The sequence below is a fragment of the Dipodomys ordii genome, unplaced genomic scaffold (assembly GCF_000151885.1).
Source record: "Dipodomys ordii isolate 6190 unplaced genomic scaffold, Dord_2.0 Scaffold63, whole genome shotgun sequence".
Taxonomy (NCBI): Eukaryota; Metazoa; Chordata; class Mammalia; order Rodentia; family Heteromyidae; genus Dipodomys; species Dipodomys ordii.
Genome location: NW_012267279.1, coordinates 2,965,275 through 2,991,106, shown reverse-complemented (window position 1 = coordinate 2,991,106; position 25,832 = coordinate 2,965,275). Strand labels below are relative to the sequence as shown.

The 25,832-nt window shown below is 33.0% G+C and overlaps 1 protein-coding gene across 5 annotated transcripts in view; it reads right to left on the bottom strand.

The window, feature by feature from the left end:
* The window catches only part of Ehbp1 (EH domain binding protein 1), a 283,096-nt gene that overhangs the window by 141,385 nt on the left and 115,879 nt on the right, over positions 1 to 25,832 (bottom strand). For all 5 annotated transcript variants that reach the window (XM_013022530.1, XM_013022533.1, XM_013022532.1 and 2 more), the window contains exons 6-8: positions 20,845 to 21,026; positions 17,533 to 17,672; positions 4,381 to 4,503 (exon numbers count right to left, since the gene is read on the bottom strand). In XM_013022530.1, the coding sequence (XP_012877984.1) occupies positions 4,381 to 4,503; positions 17,533 to 17,672; positions 20,845 to 21,026 (445 nt within the window). The remainder of the gene's footprint in view (positions 1 to 4,380; positions 4,504 to 17,532; positions 17,673 to 20,844; positions 21,027 to 25,832) is intronic.

The following is a 25,832-nucleotide window of genomic DNA, read 5'->3' as shown; positions in this document are numbered from 1 at the left end:
AAACAAAGGAGGAGGCAACAATGCTTGATAAGAAATGTACTCATTATCTTGCCCATGTAATTGTAACCCCTCTGTACAGTATTTTCACAATTAAAAAAAAAAAAGAAGAATTTCAGGCTCGGACTATGGGTGTGGCCCAAATGACAGAGTACTTACCTAGCAAGGATGAAAACATGTTCAAACCTCAGTACCAACCAAACAAAATAAAATCCTTAAATGAATAAACTATGGGGCTGAAAGAGTATAGCAAACTAATGAGGCTTAGCATCACAGGTTCATGTTGCTTATCCTAGTGCTTGAGAAGTTAAAATTGTTAGGATTGAAGCTCATAGCCAACTCACAACCAGCTCACGCAGAAAAAGAGTTATAGAGACTTTTTAATAGAAAGCTGGCCTGTGCATATATCTGTTATCTTAGCAACAAGAGAAGCCTAACATAGTGGATTGTAAATACCTAGGCGGGAAGCAACACTTTATCTAAAAAATCAGGAACAAAAACTATGGTTGGAGGTATGGCTCACTAGCAAGAATGTCTGCAAATATGAGGCCCTGTATCACAAAAAAGCAATTATGAAACAACATATTTTTGACTTTAAAAATATAATATTTAAGATATCTGTCTACTTCTCTTGATTGGCAATCTCTTTAGATTGGTAATATTTTATGATAGCCTTTGGAAATTCTAACACCATACACCTTGGAATCTGGGGATATATGGTTCCAAGGAGACTGCCTGCCATTGAAGACAAACCAAAAATGCTCAGGATGCAGAGCATTTAGTGTTGCACTGCAGATGTTTGATCTATTCTTCTCATAACCTGACTTCTCCTACAGATAAGTACCTTTAAACAAACCTAAAATTTTCGCTTTATCACTTAAAATTAAGTACATTTACTTTGCCTTACTTTTGGGGCAGTGTTTGCTTTGGGGGGACATATTTTTACAAAATTAAGAGCAGGGAAACACTCAGCAGATCATGTAATGATTTAAATATAACTATGATAAATGTAGGATGGACCAAGAGCTTCTCCACACCAACTGAGGTGTGTAATTGGAAATAGAATTTTAAATTTTTTTTGAATTTTACTTGCATTTATGGATTTATTTACTACACTTGGCCAAACACAATAAAAATTCAACCATTGTTGAATTTAGGACATTTTAAACTTCTTAGAAGCATAGCATTAATTTTTCATACGAATAGAAATATAACACATTTGTTCTTGAAAGAATGTAAGACATAAAAATTTTAAATCTTCCTTGTTAATTACATCAGCACAGACCCATGTAGGTATCCAAAATTTTATTTTGGACTAAAGAGAATATATACCTATACATCACTGAACTTGTTTTCTCGAAGACTCTAGACAATAGATTTCTGTATGTTACAAATGCTTACATTTTATTTATTTATTTTTGGTACTGAGGATTGTACCTAGAGCTTTGTACATTCTAAGCACACACTCTAACATTTAATTATAGCCCTAGCCCCCAAACTACATTTTTAGAGATTTTTGAAATATTTTTTTCAATCAACTTGGACGTAATAATTAGACTAACATAAGAATCTTCAAGCTGAAAGAGTTATACTAAAATCATACCAGTATACTCAGATCTGTTATACGAAATTATTCAATATTTTACTATTTCAAATTTCAACTTGCAAGCTAATTTAATAAAAATAAAAATTTCACAAATTTGCAAAATATTGTAGAGAGTAAAAAATAACAATACATTTAAAGTAATTTTAGCCAGGCCAGTGGCTCATGTTTTTAATCCTAGCTACTCAGTAGGATGCATTCTAAGGGTCATGGGTTGAGACCAGTCTGGGCAGGAAAGTCTGTAAGACTTGAATCTTAGTTAACCAGAAAAGAGCCAGAAGAGGAGTTGTGGCTCAAATGATATAGAGTTAGCTTGATCAGGGGGAAAAAAAAACCACAAAAAAACCCCTCTAAGAAACAATACAATTCTGAATTCAGCACTGGTACAAAATAAAATTAATTATGACAGGAAATTATACCAAAATTATTAGAAAGTATAAAATTGGTTATTGAAATTCTTAAGAAAATTTTGTTTCATGAGTGACATTTCAAGCAACTTAATCTGGTTATTATTTTAAAAATGTTTTAGGAATGATAAGTATTACTTAAATTTTAGCTTTTAATTTAATTGTAATTTTTTGAAAAGGGATGTTTTAATTGTTTCCAGGCTTGTTTCAAACTCTTGGAATCAAGTGAACATCCTGACTACTTCCCAAGTAGATAGGACTATAGGTACAAGCCACAATGTACTAACTTTTAAGTTTTAAAGTCAGATTACCTATATTTTAGACATTATCCAAAAAATTGTCTTTATACTGAAAACCCTCTGAACTAAACTTCTTTGCATCACTGAAAAGCAATTAAGAAGTATGATACAGAATTTATAAAATATATATTATATTAATATAATATTATAATGATAAATCAGTATTGAAATCAATTTAAACAGAAACTCAATACTATATGTTATTACCCTTTTGCTCAGAAATCAGAGCCACATATATTTAGAAAAGTTACTCGAATCATTTGGAAATGAAAAGCTCAACTACTGCTATCACAAAATATCCTGGCAATATGTTTCTGAATATATACTCAAGATATACAGTTTACAATTGAAGAGAATCTGTGCAGTCAAAAGAAGATACTTGTTTAGGAATCTTAATTCTATCCTCACCTGTATTTACCTTAAGTTCAAATCATTTAACTGTTCTGGAGTCTGTTTCATAATCTACAAGAAGAGGTAGTTAAACTGTCTGCCTAGAAGATTTGCTGTAACCCTTATTAAGATTTAAAGCATGTTCACAATATGCAGCTCACAAACAAAATTAAATCTCACTAATTTAAACTTACTAGTTTGGAGTCTGGTAAGATGGGAAAAGTAAAGGGAAAAGTAAAGATGGAGAAAGGATTATGAAATGATATTGCTCTAACAGAGTGAATCCTGAAGCTAAAACCTCATTTTCACCATGACAGACAGTAGTAGTAAAATTCCTAAAAGCTCACGAAGATTTCATAAGAGCAGTCAAAAAGATATAAACAGCGGTTAATCATTCTTGCATTACTTTGAACAGAGTTTAATTAAACAAGTCTCACTTCTTCAACAGTCCTTATCCAAGCTTTAAGAGTTTAAAACTACTTGACAAAAAAATGACTAGGGGAAGAAAAAAATGCATTTTTACTCTTTGTATGATAAAAGATAAATTGACAGGATGCAGTAGTTTTTCATTTTCTCTGCCCTATGCTAACACATGCACAACTTATTCTCACTACCAGGATTTTAATCCAAAGATATAGATAGTTATAGGACCATATGGATAGTAAGATTCTCTAAACATCAGAGTAAAGCTAAATGGAGAGAGAAACTACCTCTAACTACATGAGTATATTAGTATATCCCACAGCGTGACCTCAGGTGGTGCATCTGCCGAATAAGAATTTACTACATGCTAGTTAGGTAAAAACACTATTATCCCTAACACTGGACTTTTATTGTCTGTTTCACCAAACTAACACAGAACTAAAATACAGGAACCAGGTAAAGGTCTATATAAGATTTTTTTTCTTTGAAAAAACTCAGTAGAAAAGTAAATTAATGAGCAATTGAAAATGATGCCTAACAAAATATTATTATTGTAAAGAAAGGTGGTTCACGCCTGTAATCCTAGCTACTCAGGAGGCTGAGATCTGAGGATCGCGGTTCAAAGCCAACCCAGGCAGGAAAGACCGTGAGACTCCTATATCCAATAAACCACCAGAAAACCGGAAGTGGCGCCTGTAGCTCAAGTGGTAGAGCGCTCGCCTTGAGCTGAAGAGCTGAGGGACAGCGCCCAGGCCCAGAGTTCAAGCCCCACGACCGACAAAAAAAAGAGAAAGTATTCAAAAGAAAGCTTTTGAGTAAATCTTAGCAAAGTGTTTTAAATAGTAGTACAAAGAGATTTCAATTCAACAAGTCAATTTATGAGTACAGTGCATCTTAATCCAAGTCACCTTTTCCATCATTCTTTCCCGCATCCCCCCAAGCAATCTCTTTTCTTTTCTATTTCTTTATTTCCTTTTCCTTTCTTTTATGCTGGTATGGGGGCGTGGGCACTGTCCCTTACCCCTTTAGCTCAAGTCTAGTGCTCTACCACTTCAGCCATACCTGCACATTCAGCTTTTCACTGGTTAACTGGACTTTTCCCGCACAACTTAGCTTTGAACCATGATTGTCAGATCTGTTTCCTAAGTAGCTAGAATTATAGGCATGAGCCACCAGAACTCAGATGTAAAACTTTTCTGAACATTGTAGTTCAAGAGAATTTAACTTACAAACACTGTAAAAGTATAGAAAAACTTTCTACCTTCTGAGTCAGGATCTCCAAATGGATTTAATTCTTCTACATCAGGTTCATCAAATGGATTTGAATTCACAGTGACCGAGTCTTTTTCTGCTTCATCCAAAAAGTTAAGTTTATTGATAAGTTCTGAAAATAAGCATGCATAAAGTCCACTATAGTTAAGGTGAAGTATAACTATTAATCATTCACGAAACATTTCAAACTTTAGAAATTCACATTAATAATACCTGCAAATGATGAGATACACTATTTTATCAATAGCAGAATGCCATTCAAGTATTTTGTAGTATACCAACATGTCAAATTAATAAAAGTACATGTACTCTAGTTTGAAAATTATACGAGATAATTAACTATATTAAAGGCATTTTCATTTGAATTGCATTTGATTCAAGTTTAGAAGCACAAAACAGGTTTTTAGAAAAAATATGTCATTCCTTAATAGAGAAGCAATACAATATATGTATATAATATATATAAGATCACTAAAGAAATATGTTTTATGATGTATTAAACTCAGAAGATGTTTTTAAATCACTATTTAGGATCTTGATACAAGACTGTGCCAAGGGTAAATTCTGTTATCTTATTGCCTGTTGGTGGACTACAAATTACCAAAGAAAACACTGTACAAAGAACACAAAGACAAAACTGACAGCTAAGTACAGACAGAAGTCAAGATGTAGCAGGTCACAGTAAATACAGGCAATCAGAAGCAGATAGAAAGGAGGAAAGCTCTTAGACCTTCAGAGGAACTGGCTGATTTAGCTGAAGGCATATTTGCTTGTTTTATGCAGTCATCTTGATCTTCATCTAAGCTGCTCAGAGCATTCAACTGGTTTACAATTTCTGTAAACAGAAGCCAGTCAAGACAAATGTAAGGTAAGGTCATTTAATTAAAGAGCAGCAGAAGCATGCTGTTATTAAAAAAGACAGAGAAGATGTTTGGTTAGTTAAGACAATATTCAGGGATGTTATTTTTGATGAACTTTAACAGATGTAATTAAGTAAATATTATATTGTACTCATTTTAAGATTGAAAGTATTTTCTTAACATTTGTTAGTAACATAATAACTATGTTAATAAACATGTAACAACACTGGCTTTCAACAATTACATTTTGCCATATGGAAAAATAAACTGTTTTAAACACAAACCTTGCAAGTGAAATAAGCATCATTTGATATTCACCATTTATTTTTTATTTTATACTCTAAACTTAAACTAATTGTTTTAAGAATATATCTACATGAATCATTTACATAATAAGAATTCACATTCTAGAATTTTAAAAATCAATACTAAAAGTAAAGAGGCTATTTTCTACTTCTATTTTATATAGAATCTGTTTTTTAAGTCAATTTTTCAGTATTTACTTTAAGAATCTTATAATATAGCCAACTGCAGTCAGAACAAAAAAGATAAGGATGAAAAGAAAAAAATGAACATAGAATTCACTTTGCATATAACAATAAACAAATTAGTTACATTTTAGATGACTTTGCATATGTGAAATTATTATTCAATGGATAAAAATTACACAAGATACCAAGTCTCAACTAGGATGTTCTAGTTAGTAATTGGTGTTTCTAAAGTCAACTAGGGAATATTTTAGATACGATGATAAATCAAATAAATCCAGACTACTCAGTGGGAGAGAAAGAAAATGGTTAGAAATAGAAGACATTCATAAGTCTGACATTAATACTATTGTTTCTCAAAACTACAAATTTATGTTCACGCTAAGTTTTATTTGAACAAAATTAGAGATTATACATTTACACATTTGTATTATGGTTTCCTTCATGCATTCATGTGCTGAACAAGTATTTATTTACTACTATTGCCAAGTCTTCCATTTTCTTTTCAAAAAGATGAAAAGAAAAACAGACAAAGAATTGTCCTCAGAAAATTTACAACCTATAAAAATACACAAATGAACTTAAGATAGACTTAAATGACTGCGAAAATAGTTGACTATTAGAAATATGTTTAAGCAAAATACACTGGAAAAGTCAATAAACATATTAATTTCTCTTGTCCACATGAGAAAATCTATATTGCATGAGTGAATTGCCTGAATTAGTCAAAGTAAACCATGAAAAACAAGTAAACACAACCTGAACTAACTCTTCAATCCTATCTTAATAGCAGTAAATAGGGCTAAGACTTAGTCTTGCTTCTGTTCTGACTAAAAAGTACCTTTTTCCATTTTATTCTGCCAATAATTTTAAACTTCACTCTCACTCAAGCCAACGTATCAAATATTTCAGTAGGTAGAATTCATTAATATATTATACCATTTACTTCCCATTACCCATCGTAGTAACACTGTAATTTTTTAAAAAATTAATGACAGCTTTAAGTTTTTGAAAAATAAAAATGGAGGATCAGCTATTAAGTGATGGGTAATGTTATGAATGATTTTTTCATGCATCACTGGTTGTATTTTTTAATTTGCAAATGACTCATTTTTAACTCTGAAAATAAGAATTTTAAAAAGTAATATTAATTGCAACTAAAGTACTAAGTAGTAGGAAGACTGAATATATTATTAGTTCCCAGAAATAGCATACCTCTTGTGTATTATTAATATATACATTTGATTATATAATTAATATCACTTATTTAACCTATATTCGTAGATGTGCAATTACAAGGCTGAAAAAATATTTTAACTGCTCAAAGATTTCATATCTGTTGAATAGTTAAGACATCTTAATTATTTTATTTTCAAACATATAATATCACTTAGAACAGAACTTACTTGTTAAAAATCTTATATACTAATCATTGTTAGAAATAATGAAATAAAAGTCCTTAGTCCTTACTTTTAAAATATTAATATTGTTCCACTGAGTTTTAGGTACAATATGAACATTTGTTCAGATAATACTAAAATGAATGTTTACAAGACTAAACCATTTACATCATAATATTTCTGAATGTTTTCAATATTTCCTCTATTTTTTCTGATGATTTCCTCATTAACAATCTAAAGTAATTGTTACATTTTTTTCATTAAATGCCAAAGTATCCTTCCTGTTCTCATAGATTTATCCTTAGCTTCTACAGCTTAACTCATATTAACAGAATGAAAAATTACATTGGTCATCTTTATCAATGTTCCTTACAATTAATTCACATCATAAAAAGTAACTTTCAAAGGCATACAATTATTTAATAAATATTTACCTATTACATGCTTGAGGTAGGAACTACACTTATGGCTTTATAATTTAGTAGCACAGATAGACAAATAGCAATATCAAGTACATGGTAAATGTTATGATGGTGATAGCATTGAAGGCTATAGGAAACTTGAGGCAGCACATAATTCAGTTTAAGATAAAGAGGGTTTCTTGTTTTTTTTTTTTTCCCTACATTTGAGCTAAGACAAATAAACACTGCTACTATTATTAAAATACATAGAGGAGGGGCTGGGAAGGTGGCTCAGTGGTAAAGTGCTTGCCTTGCATGCATGAGGCCCTGGGTTGGATTCCTCAGCACCACATAAGCAGAAAAACTGGGAAGTGGTGCTGTGACTCAAGTGGTAGAGTGCTAGCCTTGATCTGAAAAGCTGAAGGACAGCGCCCAGGCCCAGAACCCCGCGACCAGCCCCTTCCCCCCCCAAAAAGAAATACAAAGAGGAAATGGAAGGATTTCTCCAAAAAGGAGGCAAGGAATAAATGATACACAAAGGAACTGCAAGCTGTTTGGGATTTAAGATGCCAGGGATGGGACAGCAATGAGATAAGGTTGGCAAATGTTCTAGCATGAAGATATTTGTGATCAAACTGAATGTAAATTTTACTCTTAGAGCATAGTTTCCATGAATACACAGAAAGATCAATGTACATCAGAAACATTTAAGCAGCAACATGGTGGTAGCACTTGAAAAAAAATAGGATAGCACACAAGACAAACACCATCACTCCATGAATGAAGACATTCTATGAATATTTGTTGATTAAAGAATAAATTAAGAAAAAAATTGACAGATATAACTGAGAAAAGAGTCTGGGAAAATGCCAGTTTTGTATCTTGGGTGACTGTGTAGAAAATAAGTTTTAGCACTGAAATGGGACTATTCAATTGGGGACAGCCTGTGAAAGTTCCTGCAAAAATAGTTCAACTGGCAGTTGCTCTGTGGATCTATAGCTTAAAATATGTAGTTTGCTATATTTTTCTCCTTTTTTATTTTAAAAATACTGTACAGAGGGGTTACAGTTACATGAGCAAGGTAATGAGTACATTTCTTACCAAGCATTGTTGCCTCCTCCTTTGTTTTTCCCCTGCCATCTCTTCCCTCCCATCTCCACAACTACACTCCCCCCCATCTAAATTGTAAAGTTCATTTTTCAGCATAGCATCTTGTACATATATTTCTCCTTCTAAAGGAGAACTTTACTGTTTCTTCCAAATTTCTTGATATCAATGTTTTACTTTTATTAAGAAAAAGTTAAAAAGCAAAAATAAGATTTAACAAAAATGTATTATTTAATTTCCCCCCCACAGGAAGCTTTCCAGGAAATATACTATCCTAACCCAATATATGTACATAATACTTATTACTTATTAAAGCCTACTTCACTGAAAATTTGCACACTTGGAAAATGCTAATAATCCTATGTAACGTTGCTACCTTACTACTGATAATTTCAACCTTACTGCTCAAATAGGACAATAAATCCACAGAGCAAAAAAAACTTTATGTGTTGATCTTAACTTGCTTCACATTGGTGAGAGTAAGAAGGGAAACTACATTAGGGGCAGGCAATCAAAGCAAAGGGTCAAGTAATTTGAGACTCTTCTTGATTGTTAGAAAGGTAAAAGAAGATAGAAATTGACCAAGAGAGATTATCACATTGAACAAAAAAGGGGGGATAGGGAGGCAGCATGAAGAGTAGAGGTGGCTTTTTCCTTTTAAGAAAGTCTATAGGATGAGTTAAAAGAAACATTGCCTAGAGCTAGAACATACCTGAAAACTCTTGCGTCATCCTCATTCTTTTCGAGTATAACTAGATTTAGTAACAGTCTCTTTAAAACAGTTAAAAATAGTAACACTTTAACTTCCTGGCAAAAATCAAGGTCAAAAGATGTCACCTTTTTTAAAGATTTAAGCCTATAAATTTTGATTTGTAAACGTATTTAATAGGTTTAAATAATGCTATTTTAACCCCACAACACTTCATAATGTGGAAGGGAGTGGCTGTTTCAGGCAGGCAAGTACACACAGAGTGTTCTCTCTCTGTAACTTCAACCACTGGCTCTCTAATATTCCCTTCAATGGCTATTAATATGATTAAGTTGCTCTCTACTTAAAGCTGAAAAAAAAACCAAACCCTCAATGTTATCCTCTGTTAGTCTGGCAGTGTATTAAATTTATATTTAAAAACATCTTAAAAAGTAGTCATCCTGTTCTACATTGAGGCTTTGTTTGGTTTATTTATTAAAGCGTACAGTATTTAAAATCAAACATAGCTTTAGTTAAAACACTAAGCTCTGATTAGTCATGTCCATTCAGACTTAACCTAAACTACTGAAAAAAGATCGTTTTCCAGAAAGTTTATTCTGTATAAACTACATGTTAGTCTTCAGTAGAGTATCTTTCACTTTTTCTTTTCCTTTTTTAATTTTTTTTAATTTTGGTTGTTTGATGTGCAATATGTTTTTGTATGCAGGTAGTAAATAAACTTTGATCTTCCATTTAAAAAAAAAGTAGTCATCAATTTCTCACCTACCATTAATACTTTCAACTCATTGAAACTTGCTTTTATCTTTACCTTTATTCATTTTTATCAAATCTGCTCTCACTGAATTACATATATATGTGTATATATATATGTATGTATGTTCTAACTGGAAATAGATAAATTTTAGTTCTTAGATAACATCTGTGTGAATAAACAATCAATCATTCCCTCCTTGAAATTTTTTTCCGCTACTTCCAGCACACCAGACTCTCCCTGTTTCTCCTTATCTCTCTGATAATTCAGTCTTTTAAAAATTATGCCTTCTTCAATCTCTTTATCAGTATTTCCTGGGATCTCTACATATGTATTACTCTCCTAACCCTCCTATGGTAATGTGCCCTTCCTGAAAGAATTAAGTCTCTGGCTTAAAACACCCACCTATATGAAGGTAATTCTCAATATATACTAAGTAACAGACATGAATTTCTAGGTGTTGACATTTCACAAAATGAGTCAATGTATAAAAAATGAAATTCAACATTTGTGCCTCTATGTCATGTTTATCTTAGTAGTGCTAACACCAAGTACTTTTTTTTAAATCATATAGCTTGTACTTAATGTATGTTGTAAATGAATAGATGTTTACAAGGCAAACAAATATAAGGCATACTTTATAATACTTAACAGGAGAGGACATGCTTTATGTTTTCTAAAATGAAAACAGTATGCCTTATCTCTACTTTTTGTTATAAAGGTGACATACAAAGGGATTACAGTTATGTAAATCAGGTAATGCGTATATTTCCTTTTGTACAGTGCCATCCCTTTTTTTACTCTCATCTCTACTTCTGTGTGTGTATGTAATTTCCCCTAGCTTTAGAGAAACATGATAGTTTAAGGCAAAATCTTAAGACCTTGAGCTCTTAGTCAACTTTTTCACTCACAGCTGGTGCTCTATAATCACTTGTGCCAGGCCTCCACCACTGCTTTGCTGCTGTTGTTTTTTTTTTTTATTGTCATCTTTTCATGTTTTATTTTGTTGTTGTTGTTGTTGTTTTGAGAGAGAGTCTGACTTTTCTGATTAGGCTGATCCCCCATATCACAGCTCCTCAGCAGCTAGGATCACAGAATAGTGGTGTCTGGCTTATTTCGTTAACTTCATTTTCCAAATGTTTATTGTTCATATATAAAACATGCAGATTTTTCTATACTGATCTCTTATGACTTTACTAGAACTTCTAGTTTGCCAGAACCTAAGTAGTAAGAATGAAGCATACTTTCTTAGCTACCAATATTAAGGGGAAAGTGTTTCACCATTAAATGCAATGTTAGCTATGGCTTTTCACAGATTTGTTTATCAATATTAAATTCAATCTAGCCCTGGAGATAAATGCATATAATTCTAGCTACTCAGGAGGCTGAGATCTTAGAATCGAGGTTACAAGCCAGCCTGGCAACCAATTCATATATGCTTTTATCTGGAATTAAACAGCAAAGAGCCAGTGGTTCAAGTGGTAGAGAACCAACCAGTTGGGAGAAAAAACACAGTGAGATCATGAGCCTGGGAGGTCAAGCCCAGTAGCAGCACAAAAATAAATACTTCTTAAATACTATACTCACCATCTAGTTTAAAAAATTGAACTTCACCTCTGTTATTGTGTAAGTATGGTTAATGTAATCGTGAATTCCTAGGATAAATCCTGACAGAACTCATTTTGGTACTTAAGACTATTGTCTCCTGGCTCTTCTTTAAAATATCAGGAGGCTTCTCATTTCTATTTTAGAGTTCTCAGCTCTATTTCAGAGCTATCAGATATATTCTCAGTGTTGAGGGTTGGAGATAGATGATGTTAAATAATGTTCAAATGTATACAAATAAGGCAGCACTGGGGTTTAAAAGGAGTAATACAGAAACAAAATGAATCTATAATAATCTTCTGGTTTTACTAATTTCTGAGGTAACTTCTAAACATTGTGAAAAAATATTCCTGTCTTTGGTCATTCACATTAGGATTTCAAATTCCTTTTTAAAGGAAGTATCTTGGGTACCTCTTGAACTTTTTTAACTCAAAAGATCAGAAATGTGATGGGTGCTGGTAGTTCATGCCAGTAATCCTGGCTACTCAGGAGGCTGAGATCTGAGGATCACAGCTCAAAGCCAGCCTGGGCAGGAAAGGCCATGAGACTCATATCTCCAATAAACTAATCAGGAAAAGCTGGAAATGGTGCTGTGGCTCAAGTGGTAGAGCACTAGCCTTGAGCATAGAGAGGCTCAGGAACAGCGCCCAGGCCCAGAGTTAAAGCCCCAGGACAGGGAAAGAAAAGGTCAGAAATGCCTCACTCTTGTCTTCTTTCCAATTTTAATGATCAAATAATGGAGGTGATTCTCTAGAAATTCTTAGCCTTTAAACAGTGGCCATTTAATTTTTTTTCATATTATTGAGGCCACAGCGAACTTACCATTTTGTTATGGATGTTCTAGGTTCTGAAGAGTAAATGCCCAAGTGAAAGCCAGAGGCAAATTAATAGGTTCTCTACCCAAAGTTTCATGTCACTTCTAAGGTACCTTCTAAACAAAGGGATAAGACCTACTTTTCTTACTCATAACCCTAGAAAGTAGGACATCTAATCTCAGAAGGCTGAGTCATACCATCATCAATTCTAGCTCTTCAAATCTGTAACTGGTATCTCCTCTACTACCATCTGTGCTGTTAGAGTTTGTTCCCTGAAGGTAGCCAATATGTCAGTCTCTCTTCTTTCTCCCAAATTAACCATAGGAAAAGGATTAACAAACTCCAGGCAATTTTGCTTATGATAAAAATGAATCCTGGCTGATACATTGTCTCAGCATGGGGAGACCAAATGGCATGTAAACATGCTTGAAGCTTCTATGGAAACTCAACTGGACATACCTTTTCCGTGGACTTGGAAGCTGTACCTACAAAGCTAAAATATTAGTTCTTGTGTTACATGGGAATTTTTAGCCAAGGCAATCACTTCTTCTAACATGGACCTTGTCTCCTACATATCCAAGTTGTCATCTGATGGTAGAAGACAAAGAATAGTACCTAGTACGCCTTGAGATCTTCTATGGAGAAAAAAAGCCCTGATATTTCTTACCTAATATTCTTCTAAGTGAATATAATACCATGTTTGCCCTATTTAGGTCAACTAGGTCTAAGTAGATCCCATAATAATCTTTGTAACAAACCATGGGTCTCTCATATTTTCTGAGTTTCCTGATAGTGTTTGAAAAATAGGGTATATTAAATAGTACTTTTTCTTTTATATAGCAGTCTTTTTTTCTCTTCCTGTTGATGTTCATTCAGAAATATATAATGGAGCTATACATGAGGCTTAGTAGTGTATAACTTGCCTAGCATGTGAGCGGTCCTGAGTTCAATCCCAAACACAACCAAAATAAAACAAACAAAAAAGACAAAATAAATTCTAAGACTACATATATTGTCAAATATTCAAACCTGGTTTGAAGCAACCTTACAAGGTGTCATATGCATAGAAGTAATGATTATTTTGAAACTAAATAATTTCAACTATTGGCTGCATAAACATTCCACTAGAAGGCTTTGTTTTTCTCCATCTCCAAGATCTACTACTCTTAATCTGTTTCAGGAATCTCCAACTGCAATTAAATCCCCCTGCTCATTCACTTGTGATAAATTTCTCCAGAATGTAGATATTTGTGCTACATCAATAAAAGATTTTTGTATGAGAACTAGTTACTCCTAAAATGTGTTTGTCTCACACACAACAAAACAGACATTTTTATCAGTTCCAGTATAGATACTTCAGATTCATTTTCAATTTCTAGTAAAGGTTAAATTTAGAAATACATTCTAATAATGCCAATCAAAAACTGTCTATTAAAGTTCATTTAACAATAACTTTTAATAAGAAATGAATGGCCTCTAGGTGTCATTCTAAGATATAAGCAAAATAATTCCTAGCAGTCTATTTCCTCAAGAAGGTTCCAAGCTTAGATAGAGAAATATAGGAAAATGTCATTTTTATCAATACAATGTTATTACATATTACACATTTATTTTGCATATTAAGGCATAATAGCACAATTTATTTCAACTGTACCATGTTTATGAAACACATATTTTGTTTACTTTTAGAATATTAATTTAAGCATTATAAATATCTTATTATTATTCTGAAAGTACTTTACTCAAACATTTAAAAAGTGGTGCTGGTCCTACAAACTATTCCTAAAAGTTGGCAATTCTGAAATGGAATTTGTATGTGCGAAAAACTGGAACAAAAGATTTAAGCCAATCATTTAAGTTATTACACTCTGAAAGTACAACAGAAAATGGTGAGAAAAGATAACATTAAAACAAAAAAAAATCTGCAATGATCATGTATTTAGAGACTTAGAATATGTATCTAAGTCTTCTCTTGTGCTTTCTACCCTGCTTCCTCAACATACACTTTCTATATTCATTACTGTTGGAAAACTATTATTAAGTTATTAAGCTTTGGAATGTATGTGTGTCCTATAAAACATAACCATTTTATCTTTGTACAGGTTGTATATGGATTTTGGCTGGTCATGGGGCTTGAACTCTGGGTCTGGGTGCTGTCCCTGAGCTCTTCAGCTCAAGGCTAGTGCTCTACCACTTGAGCCACAGCTCCAGTTTTCTGGTGGTTTATTGGAGATAAGAGTCTCATAGACTTTTCTGCCTGGGCTGGCTTTGCACCTCAGATCTCAGCTTCCTGACTAGCTAGGATTACACGTGTGAGCTACTGGCGCTCGGTTTAAAGGTCAAAAGAACAAGATAATAAACCAGAGTGACTTAAATGGACTACAATGAAAGAAGGAAGCCACATTATTTACTATGGTCTTTCAGTTAACATATATAAATTTGTAGTATTTTTCAGACAATCTAAAAAATAATTAGAACAAATGACAGAATTTCATAAAAGATAAAATAAAAACAAACAAATAAATAGTAACACAAGTAGTTGAATGAGATGGAAGTGTACCTCAAATGGTAAAATTCCAGTCTTGAACAAAAGAGCCAAACCCCCAGTATCAATACACACCTACATGCCCACATTTGCACAAATAAAGTAGTAATTACTGCAAAGAAACCTCAAACAATCACAAGTTATATTAAATAATTTCTCATATTAGGGTTAGAAGTATAAAGAACAGTAATTATTCTTGCAGGAATGTTAGAAAATAGGTATATTAATAGGTAATAAGGGTTTAATCATACAATCAAATTATTATTGAATGTTTATCATTGATGCTTTCAGTAAATATATTTTACTTAAAATAATACTTTAGTTTCAATTCCAATGCAGAATTTGTAAAATTTTTAAAAAACTGCTATGATCAAATAGCACATCACTGATCAAAACATCTGTGAATACATAGAATACTTTAGTTATCAATTACAATGCAGAATTTGAAAAATTTTAAATAACTGTATGATCAAACAGCACAACACTGCTCAAAACAACTATGAACATGTTTGATTTTTACTTCCCATTTACAATACTGCTGCTTGACATATAGTGGTTTTAGTTCTTTTTCTTTGCCAGTATTGGGACTTGAACTCAGGGCCTGTGAACTGTACCTGAGCTGCTTCTGCTCAAGGCCAGTGTTCTACCACTTGAGCCACAGTTCTACTTTCAGCCTTTTTTGGTAATTTATTGGAGATAAGAGCTTAAAGACTTCCTGTCCAGGCTGGCTTCAAACTGCAATCCTCAGATCTCAGCTTTCTAAGTAGCTAGGATTACAGGTGTGAGCTATCACTGCCCAGCCAAAAGCTACCTACAAATAACAAATCATATTATCTAATTAAAAGATAAAAATTTTTAAAAATTGGAATTATGAACCCTCATGCTCCTAAATGGCACAGTAGTAATAAAAAAGATGGAGTAGTCAAGCCATTAGAGACAGTATGAAATGCTTCTAAGAATTACACAATCATAAAATTTAAATTTAAAAGACAGATACGCTATGATCTAATGTTGATATCCCCAAAAAATTAACCTCAAAGACAATGGTGTTAAAAGATAGGGTTTTTTGGAAAGTAATCATCAGTCCATGAAGGATCTGCCCTTAGGGTGGGGATTTACTGTCCTTATAAGAGTTTCAGAGAATGAGTTTGTACTTTTTCTTTCCCCTTTTGCTATATAAGTACACAAAGAAAATGCTATCCCTTCAGAAACAGCCCTTTACCTGACATCAAATCTGCCAACTCCTTGATCTTGACTTTCTAGTCTCCATACCTGTGAGCAATACATTTCTGTTGTTTATAAGTTAGCTAGTCTAAGATATTTTGTGATAGTAGGCCAAGAGGCCTAAGGCATGGTAAGACCTAGGGTCATGGTTCAGTGACATATCACCTATTTAGCAAGGAGAAGAACCTGAATTCAGACCCAGTGCTGCTTAAAAAAAAAAAAAAAGACCAGGTGAAAGGTTATTGGTGGTATCAGAAGGACACTATTTATCCTAAAAATATACTCCAGCTAACAAATGGTCAAAAGCTCAGCAGTAATAAAAATAGCTCAAAGATGGAAAAGATGCAGCATTAAACAAACAAACAAACACCACAGAGTATTGTGCTTCTTGTTGCTGACATTGTTACAAAATACAAAGCAAATGCTAATACTTATTTTAGAAAAATGTGTTATTGGAATAAATATATTAGTAGCCAGGAAGAAGTAGTAAAGGAGTTAAATAAACAGAACAAGAGAATCATTTTGTATCTCTCATCCTATATAAGAATAGTGAAATTCTATTTTAATTTTAATGTTATCATTTTCAAGTTTTTTATAGAATGCTATTCAAAAATAAAAATAAGACACAGAACTCCTGTATTACACTGTATCTCCTGAATTACTCCATCAAAAATCGAAGTGGAAAATATAGAAGATCAGAAGAGTTGACCTATACAATTTGTGGATCAGGATGGGAGGGATAAACAGAAGTGAGGGAAGGGATGACGTTGTCCAAAAAGAAATGTACTCTTTACCCAAGTTATGTAACCCCTCTGTATATCATCTCTATAATCACAATAAAAAAATTAAAAAAGAAGATAGAAAAGGAAAAATAATAAGAAAATGCCCAAAGTAAAAGCATAAAAGAAGTCTGAAAGTTTGTATTTCATCCATACACTAACAAAAGAAATATAAGCATATTTAGGTTGCTTTATGTTATAATTCAAGATTATCTCCTGTTTCTGTCTTTTGACTAAAATGCTAAAATCTACTAAGTAATAATTAGCATGCAAAACTTTCAGACAGCTAAATGATATATTTTATTAGAAAGATGCAAAAAAATTAAATTAAAAGAAAGCTGAGTGGAATTGCTTTTCTTCAAAAATAATACAAATGAAATTTTCAACTCCACAGGAAAAAAGTAAACTTTAAATGCAAATAAAATCCCCAAATACCCCACACACAAAAAATCCAAACCTGTAATTTTTGCTGCTTTTTCCTCTTGGTTCACACGGTTTTCATCATCATCTTCATTGTCTTCTTCAAAGTCATCTAAATTGCCAATGTCAGCCTGCTTCATACTCATCAAACTAGCCAAACTTTGCATATCTTCATCCCTACATCAATTATTCAAAAAAACACACAATTCATTAGATGACATTGCTTGAAAAATTGTTTCTTATGAACTACCAGTTTAACATTCCCAATCTGAAAATCTGTAATCGAAACATTTTTGAATCTGACAGAATGCCACACATGGAAAAATTCCATACTTGTCCTCCTGTGATGGCTCTCAGTCAAACACCAAATAAATTAAAAGTGTCATATGAAATTATGTTTAGGTTATGTGCATAAGGAATAAATAGATTTTGTGTTTAAATTTAGGTCTCATCCTAAAATATTACAACATTTGAAAAAATCTGAAATCTTCTGGTCCTAAGCATTTAGGTAAGAGATACTAAATCTTTAATATTAATATATCCTTTCTTTCTGTAGGATAAGCAAATCTGTCTTTTTAAGTTGCTATATAAGAATATTGAAAAAAAATCTAAGCACAACAATAGGTTTTATTAGTAAAAGACAAACATCACTAAAAACTACTTAATTAAAAAATTTTCTTTCTAGAACTCAGGTATGGAATATGAAGTCTACAAACATAAACTTGTTTTAAAAAACAGTAAGGAAGTGTAAATCAGAGAGCTAGATTTTAAAGTATTGGAACTTTCAAAGGAATTGGTTGAAGATTTTTCAAAGTCCATAAATCCTTTTGGATTTGAGAGTCAGAAGGAAGGAAAGCAGCAAACCTCAATAAGTATGTAAATCTTACTTAAATGGGCAATTTTTTCAAAGGGTTGTGTCCCAAAAGTTTAAAAACTACTGGAACAAAAAAGCACCTTATAAAAGAAATCCAGCCTTTTTCAAATTATAAATGAAAAAAAATAGAGCTGGGTACAAGTAGCTTACACCTGTAATCCTAGCTGCTCAGGAGGCTGATATCTAAGAACTGCAGTTCAAAGTCAACTTAGACAAGAAAGTCCATGAGACTCTTATCTCTGATTAACCACCAGAAGTGGAGCTGTAGTTCAAGTGGTAGAGTGCTAGCCTTGAGCACAAAGGGGCTCAGAGACAGAGCCCAGGCCCTGAGTTCAAACCCCAGGACTGGCAAAAATAAATGAAATTTACAAAATGAAAAACTATCCATGGCTTATTAAGAGTGACACATCATGTATTTGATAAAATATAATTCTTAACCAGAAAGTATTTTTTATCAGAAAGTATTTTAAATACAAATTTATAAGGTTTACATTAAAGTCATTCAATTTTTTGATGTTATTATCTTAAATTTCAAGAAAACTAACAGTGAAAACATCTTTTTAACATGTTATGAACAAGTTAATTTTCAACTTGATAGATTTCCTCCATATTCAGATAGCAAAATGAAAATATTTCTTTTAATATAAAGTAATGTTTACTAACATTTACTTATCTAAACATAGTATCACTTTGCAAATAAACAAGTTTTTTTAAACTGTTCACATTTTATTTCAAATAAGCTTAGAGTTAACCTTTTTCCTTCTTTTAAATAAATTTTATGACTGAGTCTTTAAGAACAAAAAAGTTGTAATAGATCATGATATTCTTATAGATCTCTCATCAATAATAAATAATATGAATGTAAGTTTAAAATATACCCTTCTTAAAATATTAACTTGCTTACTAATTTTACAATTTAAATTCCCTCATATTTTAACCCTGAACATTTTTGGTAGAGTAAATGGTGAGGAAGCAAGGAAGAGGAGGTGGAGAGGGAGTTTAGAATGTTGAGAGAATTCTTACTCAGATGAAATTGAGACATTTGGTTTAGCTGAATTTCCTCTCATACAGATTACTGCAAATGCTGCTGATTCACTTACGGTTTCTGCCCAGTGGAAGGAAGTCCACCCTCAAAGGATCTTCTCTGAATTTGTTTTTTCTCTTCTTTCTGTGTTTCCCTTTCTTTCATTTTTGCTTAAACTTCAGGGTAAGAGCTTTATTTTTAAAATGTTTCCATTTTGAACTGTCTCACTAACCACACTCACTTAAAATACAATTTCCCAGAGAGGAGGTGTATAGTTTCAACTACCAAGTCATTTGCTGTCACATAGATGAGTGTCAAACATCTCATTTTGAGTGACAGAATCCAGCCTTATCAGTCAAGTAGACATAGCCAATTATAGTAACCACATTCCAATGGGTCAAACAGGCTCAGAAATGTAATTCGGACAGACTTAAATGTTCAGAACTGCCTTTCCCCTTAACCTTTAATAGGAAATTCTAGCTATAGATTTTCTATTTATCCTGTATTTCTTCATCTTCCACTTCAAGTACCTACTAACTCTTTGATTATACATGTTGTATTCACATATACCCAAAAATTAGATACAATGACCATAGGGAATATTACTTTTTTAGTTCCTGCTCTATGCATATTCATCTCATTAATCTAGTTAGAATTTTACTTTCTAAGAAAGGATTATTTATTTATAATAGAGTCCCATATGTAACTCAAATTAGCTTCAAAATTACAATCCTTCTGCCTCAGCTTTTAGAATATTGGATTACAGAAATGCATTAACCTACCAAACTCAGAATTTTACTCTTTTAGGAGAGAATCCTTAGTGCAATGATTATTCCACATCTAAGATAATATGTGGTTTGGGAGAAATATTTCTGGATTCCTGGACCTCAACTGGTTCTACTGTCTCGCTCTTCTGAAAACTGGGTCTACAGGCACACATCACTGAGTCCAGGTAAACTGATTTTGAAAAGGAAAATTATTACAATAGGTGTTCATTAACTATGACTTCCTAAGAAATTTTTGGAAGGCTGGAACAAGAAATATGAATTGGAAAAAGTTCCCTTAGATCTTTCATTCTTCGTAAAACTTGTTGTTTCAGGTTCATCTCATCTCTCAGTTGCATCAAACATCTCTAAAAATTTAACTGTAGCACTTCAGAGTACAAGCTGCTACAATGAAGACATTAAACTATAAAGCAAATATTTCTGATACCCTACAATTCCCAAAGCACTACTGAGCTAGCTGTAATTATTTTTGTATTATTGTTCATTCTCTGTAATCAACAGACTTATAAATAAAAAGTAATTCATTATATTCAGCCTCTAAAACCAAGAATGATAAGAATGATTGGTATGCTATCATATATTCAACTTTACCAGTTTACTCGGTCAAAAGCTATAATCTGTTTTTGAAATACAATGTCAATGGAGAAAAAAAATTAAAAAGCTTACGTGGCTTTCCCTTCCCGAAGGAAAATACAAGATAATGAAAACTGGAGAGTGGCAGAAACAACTTTTTTGGACAATGGCTTAAATTTTAACTTGACATCAGTCTGAGTTGGCATAGGGCTTGCATATTGTTTCATATTGATGCTGCTAGTAGCAAGAGCTTTCCTTCGACCAGAAGGGGACTCCTGGAAATAAAAATTAAAATTAATATTAAAAAACCCACTTTGGTAGTTTAGTTCTTTTAATAGCTAGTCATAAAATCATATAATAATTGAATTATGAATTCTTTTCTATTGAGATAGTGTTTGAACTTATGGCATAAACATCTTCCATCCTATAAGATTGAGTTTTATTTCCACCCAAGGCCATTGCTGACATCACAGTCCACAATTTTCTCTTCCCTAAGATCACATATATTTTGCAAGAAACAATTTCTCTAATCTCATGTACCTAGCAAGACTGCAAACTAAACACAGATGATCTCAAAATTCTTCTCAACACAGCCATTGCTAATTCATTAGGAATAGAACACAAAATGAAATCTGTTTGCTACCAAGGTGATTAAACATTCCACTAATAAAGACACTGTGTTTTATAATTTTTTTTACAATAACAGTCTATCAAAAGACAAGACAGCAAAATAAAGACTAGACATTAATTATGTACAAGATTCCCTGTAAATGCTGGAGCAGTACAATGACAAGACATAATCTTTGTATTCTAATAGTGAGGGGAAATTCTTAGATGTAGGATAAACTGTAATTATGTAGATCTGAGGTCATACACCATTATTATTTAAAGTTGACTGATATGGTTGGTAAAAGCAACATTTAAGGCTCAATTTGTAAGCAGTATGACCTTGCACAAGTCAGGAAATTTGTGCCTTACTTATAAAATAAGGAGAGGCTAAAGTAGAACCATTCATTTTTTTTTGCAATATTTTCTAAGAAATTACTGTTCTTCAACCAAAACAGGTAAGGCTACCAATAACATTGGAATTATTATTTGGTAAATATTAGTTTGTCCTGTCAGTGACAAATTTGCCTAAAATAAGAATACACTAATTCAAGTAAAATATTAAAAGACTTCTTCAAAAACTTAACATTTCTGTTCTGCAGAATAAGTAAAAATGTAATGTACCATCTCTGAAGAATACTTTGTTTTAAAATGTGGTCTTATCTGTCAGATTATGTACAGCAATATTATAAAGAACTATTAGTGCATGTAGATACCTTATGAATGAATTTCAAAAATGCATCAAGCACTTGAGAAGGATTTAAGCCCTCTCAGAAGAAATACTTAAGAATATGCAAATACCCAGAACTGAATCAAGTTGAACAGATGTGACTATCCCAAACAATACAAGTGTTCTTTCCCTGGTCGCTACTGTCAATCAAAGAATAAGATTAAGGTCCAAGGTTCTGACAATGTGCAAAATGAAAATGTATGATGAGGGAGTATCAATTTATTACACTGATATGAACAATAATCTCTTATTGTACCCTTAGAATAGCTAACAACTTCTACATATAATATAGGATTTAAAGCCTCTGTTTTGCAAGCATGACATACAAATTGTCACATTTTATTTTCAGTATTTGGAAAACAAATCTTTTTCTCAAAGTATGACACTGATCCTTTAACGCAATTATTTAATTTTATAACAAAATAAACCATTGGAAATAAGCATAATTGTGAAAGTTCAGGTTAAGGACATTGTTTGCAGCTAGATTTTGATAATTAACAGTCGCTCAATTTCATGTTTTGGAACAAAAATTACACAGAAATGTTTTTCTGCTGAATTGAGGTTTGTAACAAAAATAGTGTTTTTAGATATTTGGTAAATTAATGTCTCTGAAACAATAGATAATAAATCTATTAATTCCTAAACATAGTTTATTGTGCTACTTAAGCAGAGATTCTTTAGTTGTTGTTTTTATTTATTATCTTTATTTGAAAATGCTAAAAACAAACAGAGGGCTTAGTTACATAAGTCAAGCAAAGAGTACATTTCCTTTTGGATAAATGTCATCCCTTTCCTCAGTCTCTCCCCGTTTTTCCCTTCTATCCTACCCACAAGTTGTATAGTTCATTTTCAACATAGTACCATTGATGCATTTGTTTACCCTTTGTCCCTCCATTTCTGTGCCTCGCCTTACACTCCAAAAGACATATAGACAAACAAAACAAAAAAGAATAAAAAAACAAAACCAGCAAAATAGAAAATATCTAGCTATCATTTCCTGGACTTCATTTCAACAAACATTACTTTGTATGATTATATGCATATAGACATTGTGTTATTCTGTTCTTCTCCTAAGAGTGCTGTTGATTTTGTTTTGCTTTTTTTGTGATAGTTCTGGGGCTTGAACTCTGCCTGGGAGCTGTCTCTGAGCTTTTGTGCTTACAGCTAGTGCCTCTATGTTAACATTTGAGCCACAGCTCCACCTCTGACTTTTTGATGGTTAGTTGGAGCTAAGAGTCTCATGGACATTCCTCAGACCTCAGACTCCTGAGTAGCTAGGCTTACAGGCATGAGCCACCAGCACCTGTCTTGTAGTTCTGATCTTTAATAAACACTCTTATGTTTAAGAATCTCTTAGCTAGTTGCCAGTGGCTCATGCCTGTAATCCTAGCTATTCAGGTGGTTGAGATCTGAGGATTGCAGTTTGAAGCCAGCCTGGAAAATCTCACAGAGCTGTGCCTCAAAGTGGTAGAGAGCTGGCCTTGAACAAAAATGTTCAGAGACAAGGACCAGGCCCTGAATCATCAAGCCCCAAAACCAACCAAAAAAGAAAGAAAAGAAATCAAAACTAGTTTGTTAAAAATGTGGACACACCTGGATCCCACCCGATCCTAAAATAGAAGAAATAATGATGGGATCAGGAAAACACTTGATTTTCTAGTAAGCTTGGCATACACAGTAATTACCAGGCAAATTTGATCCAGGTAATCTAAAATTGCATTTTCAAAACTCCTCTAAGAATGTCCTTAAATAAAATTATCTGGGGGCTGGGAAGGTGGCTCAGCGGTAGAGCGCTTGCCTTGCGTGCCTGAGGCCCTGGGTTCGATTCCTCAGCACCACATAAGCAAAAAGCAAAAAGCCAGAAGTGGCACTGTGGCTCAAGTGGTAGAGCGCTAGCCTTGAGCTGAAGAGCTGAGGGACAGTGCCCAGGCCCAGAGTTCAGGCCCCACGACTGGACAACCCCCCCAAAAATAATAATAATAATAATAAAATAATAATAAAAAAATAATAATAATAAAATAAAATAATTGAAATATAACAAAAATCCAATTTTCATTTTTATAACTACTCCTCATTCTTTGAATGCAGCCTATTATAATTAATATAAACCATACCTGTGTTACAACACAGCACTAGCACTTATTTACTCTAGCAGATTTCTTTATGAATCTAAGCCTTGGCTTCATACTCTTAAGATTGGCAAACATTTTTAAAAGTTGGATGATAACTGGGTGCCAGTGGCTCATGCTTGTAATCCTAGCTACTCAGGAAGCTGAGAACTGGATCATGGTTCAAAGTCAGCCCAGGCAGGAAAGGCTGTGAGACTCTCATCTCCAATAAATCACCGAAAAACTGGAAGTGACGTAGTGGCTCAAGCAGTAGAGCGCTTGCCTTGAGCTGAAGAGTTGAGGGACAGCGCCCAAGCCCAGAGTTCAAGCCCCACAACCAACAACAACAACAACAAAAGTTGGATGATAGCAAGTACTGATAAGAATGAAAAACAATGCAAATTCTGCTAGAGTTTCAGTTCATAGACACTTTAGGAAACAGATAATACCTTATAAAATTGAAAACATGTACATCTTATGACTAAATAATTCCCGTCTCAGAGTATAGCAGAGAAATGCTTGCGATAATACATGAAAATATATAGTATTTAGCCTATAACAGGCATTCAATAAATAGAATAGGTTTGTTTGTTTTATATAAGTTTGACAATACTGGAGGTTGAACTCAGGAACTCGGAACTCTCAGTTGGCTTTTTTTCTCCCATTCAAAGCTAGTTTTCCACCACTTAAGCCATACCACTACTACTTCTGGTTTTTGCTAGTTGATTGAAGATAAGAATCTTCTGGACATTTCTGCTTATGCTGGCTTTGAACCTTGACCCAAAGATTTCACTCTCTTGAATAGCTAGAATTACAACAGTGAGTCATCAGTGTCCAGCTGTCTCTATTAATTTTATCTTATCTGGCTTATTGCATTAATGTTACAAATAACCCAACCAGGATCATAAGTCTTGAAATGAGGAAAACTGATAACTACATAGTTGAATGCAAGATGTTTAAGTAATGTAGCTCTATTGTTAAAAATTCATGAATGAGACTTCATTTCCTTCTGTGCCTATATAATGAATTATCTACCTCCAAAATATCCTCACTGTGATTTATGAGGTAGCAATAAAAACAGGTAAAAATACATTTTCTCTGTCAATGACCATAATTTTGATGTATAAATTATGACAAATTGATGATCCTTTTATATGTCAAAGTACAAAACACTTTTTAGAAATCATTACAAAAGATATGATTTCCTCCTACATTTCTTTTTACTTTTATCATATTCTTTGAAGGCAAAGATTTTGTTGAGAATGTTTCATGGACAGTTTTTCAGAAATATAAATAAAAAGAGCTAAACAGCTATTTTTTTTCTTTTTTATATTTTATTTTATTTTATTTGTGAACATACTGTACAGAGGGGTTACAATTACATGGGCAAGATAATGCGTACATTTCTTACCAAGCATTGCAGCCTCCTCCTTTGGTTTCCCCTTCACATCCCTTCCCAGCCACCCCCCTCCCCCCCAATAAACAGCTATTTTTTGAGGCAATACTAAATGTTATAGTTTCATTTTTTTGATTTTCTGAAAATATTAGGATTAACTGACAGGTTTCTATTTTAGAAGCTCTCCCTTCCTTCCTGCCTCCCTCCCTCCCTCCCTCCCTCCTTCCCTCCCACCCTCCCT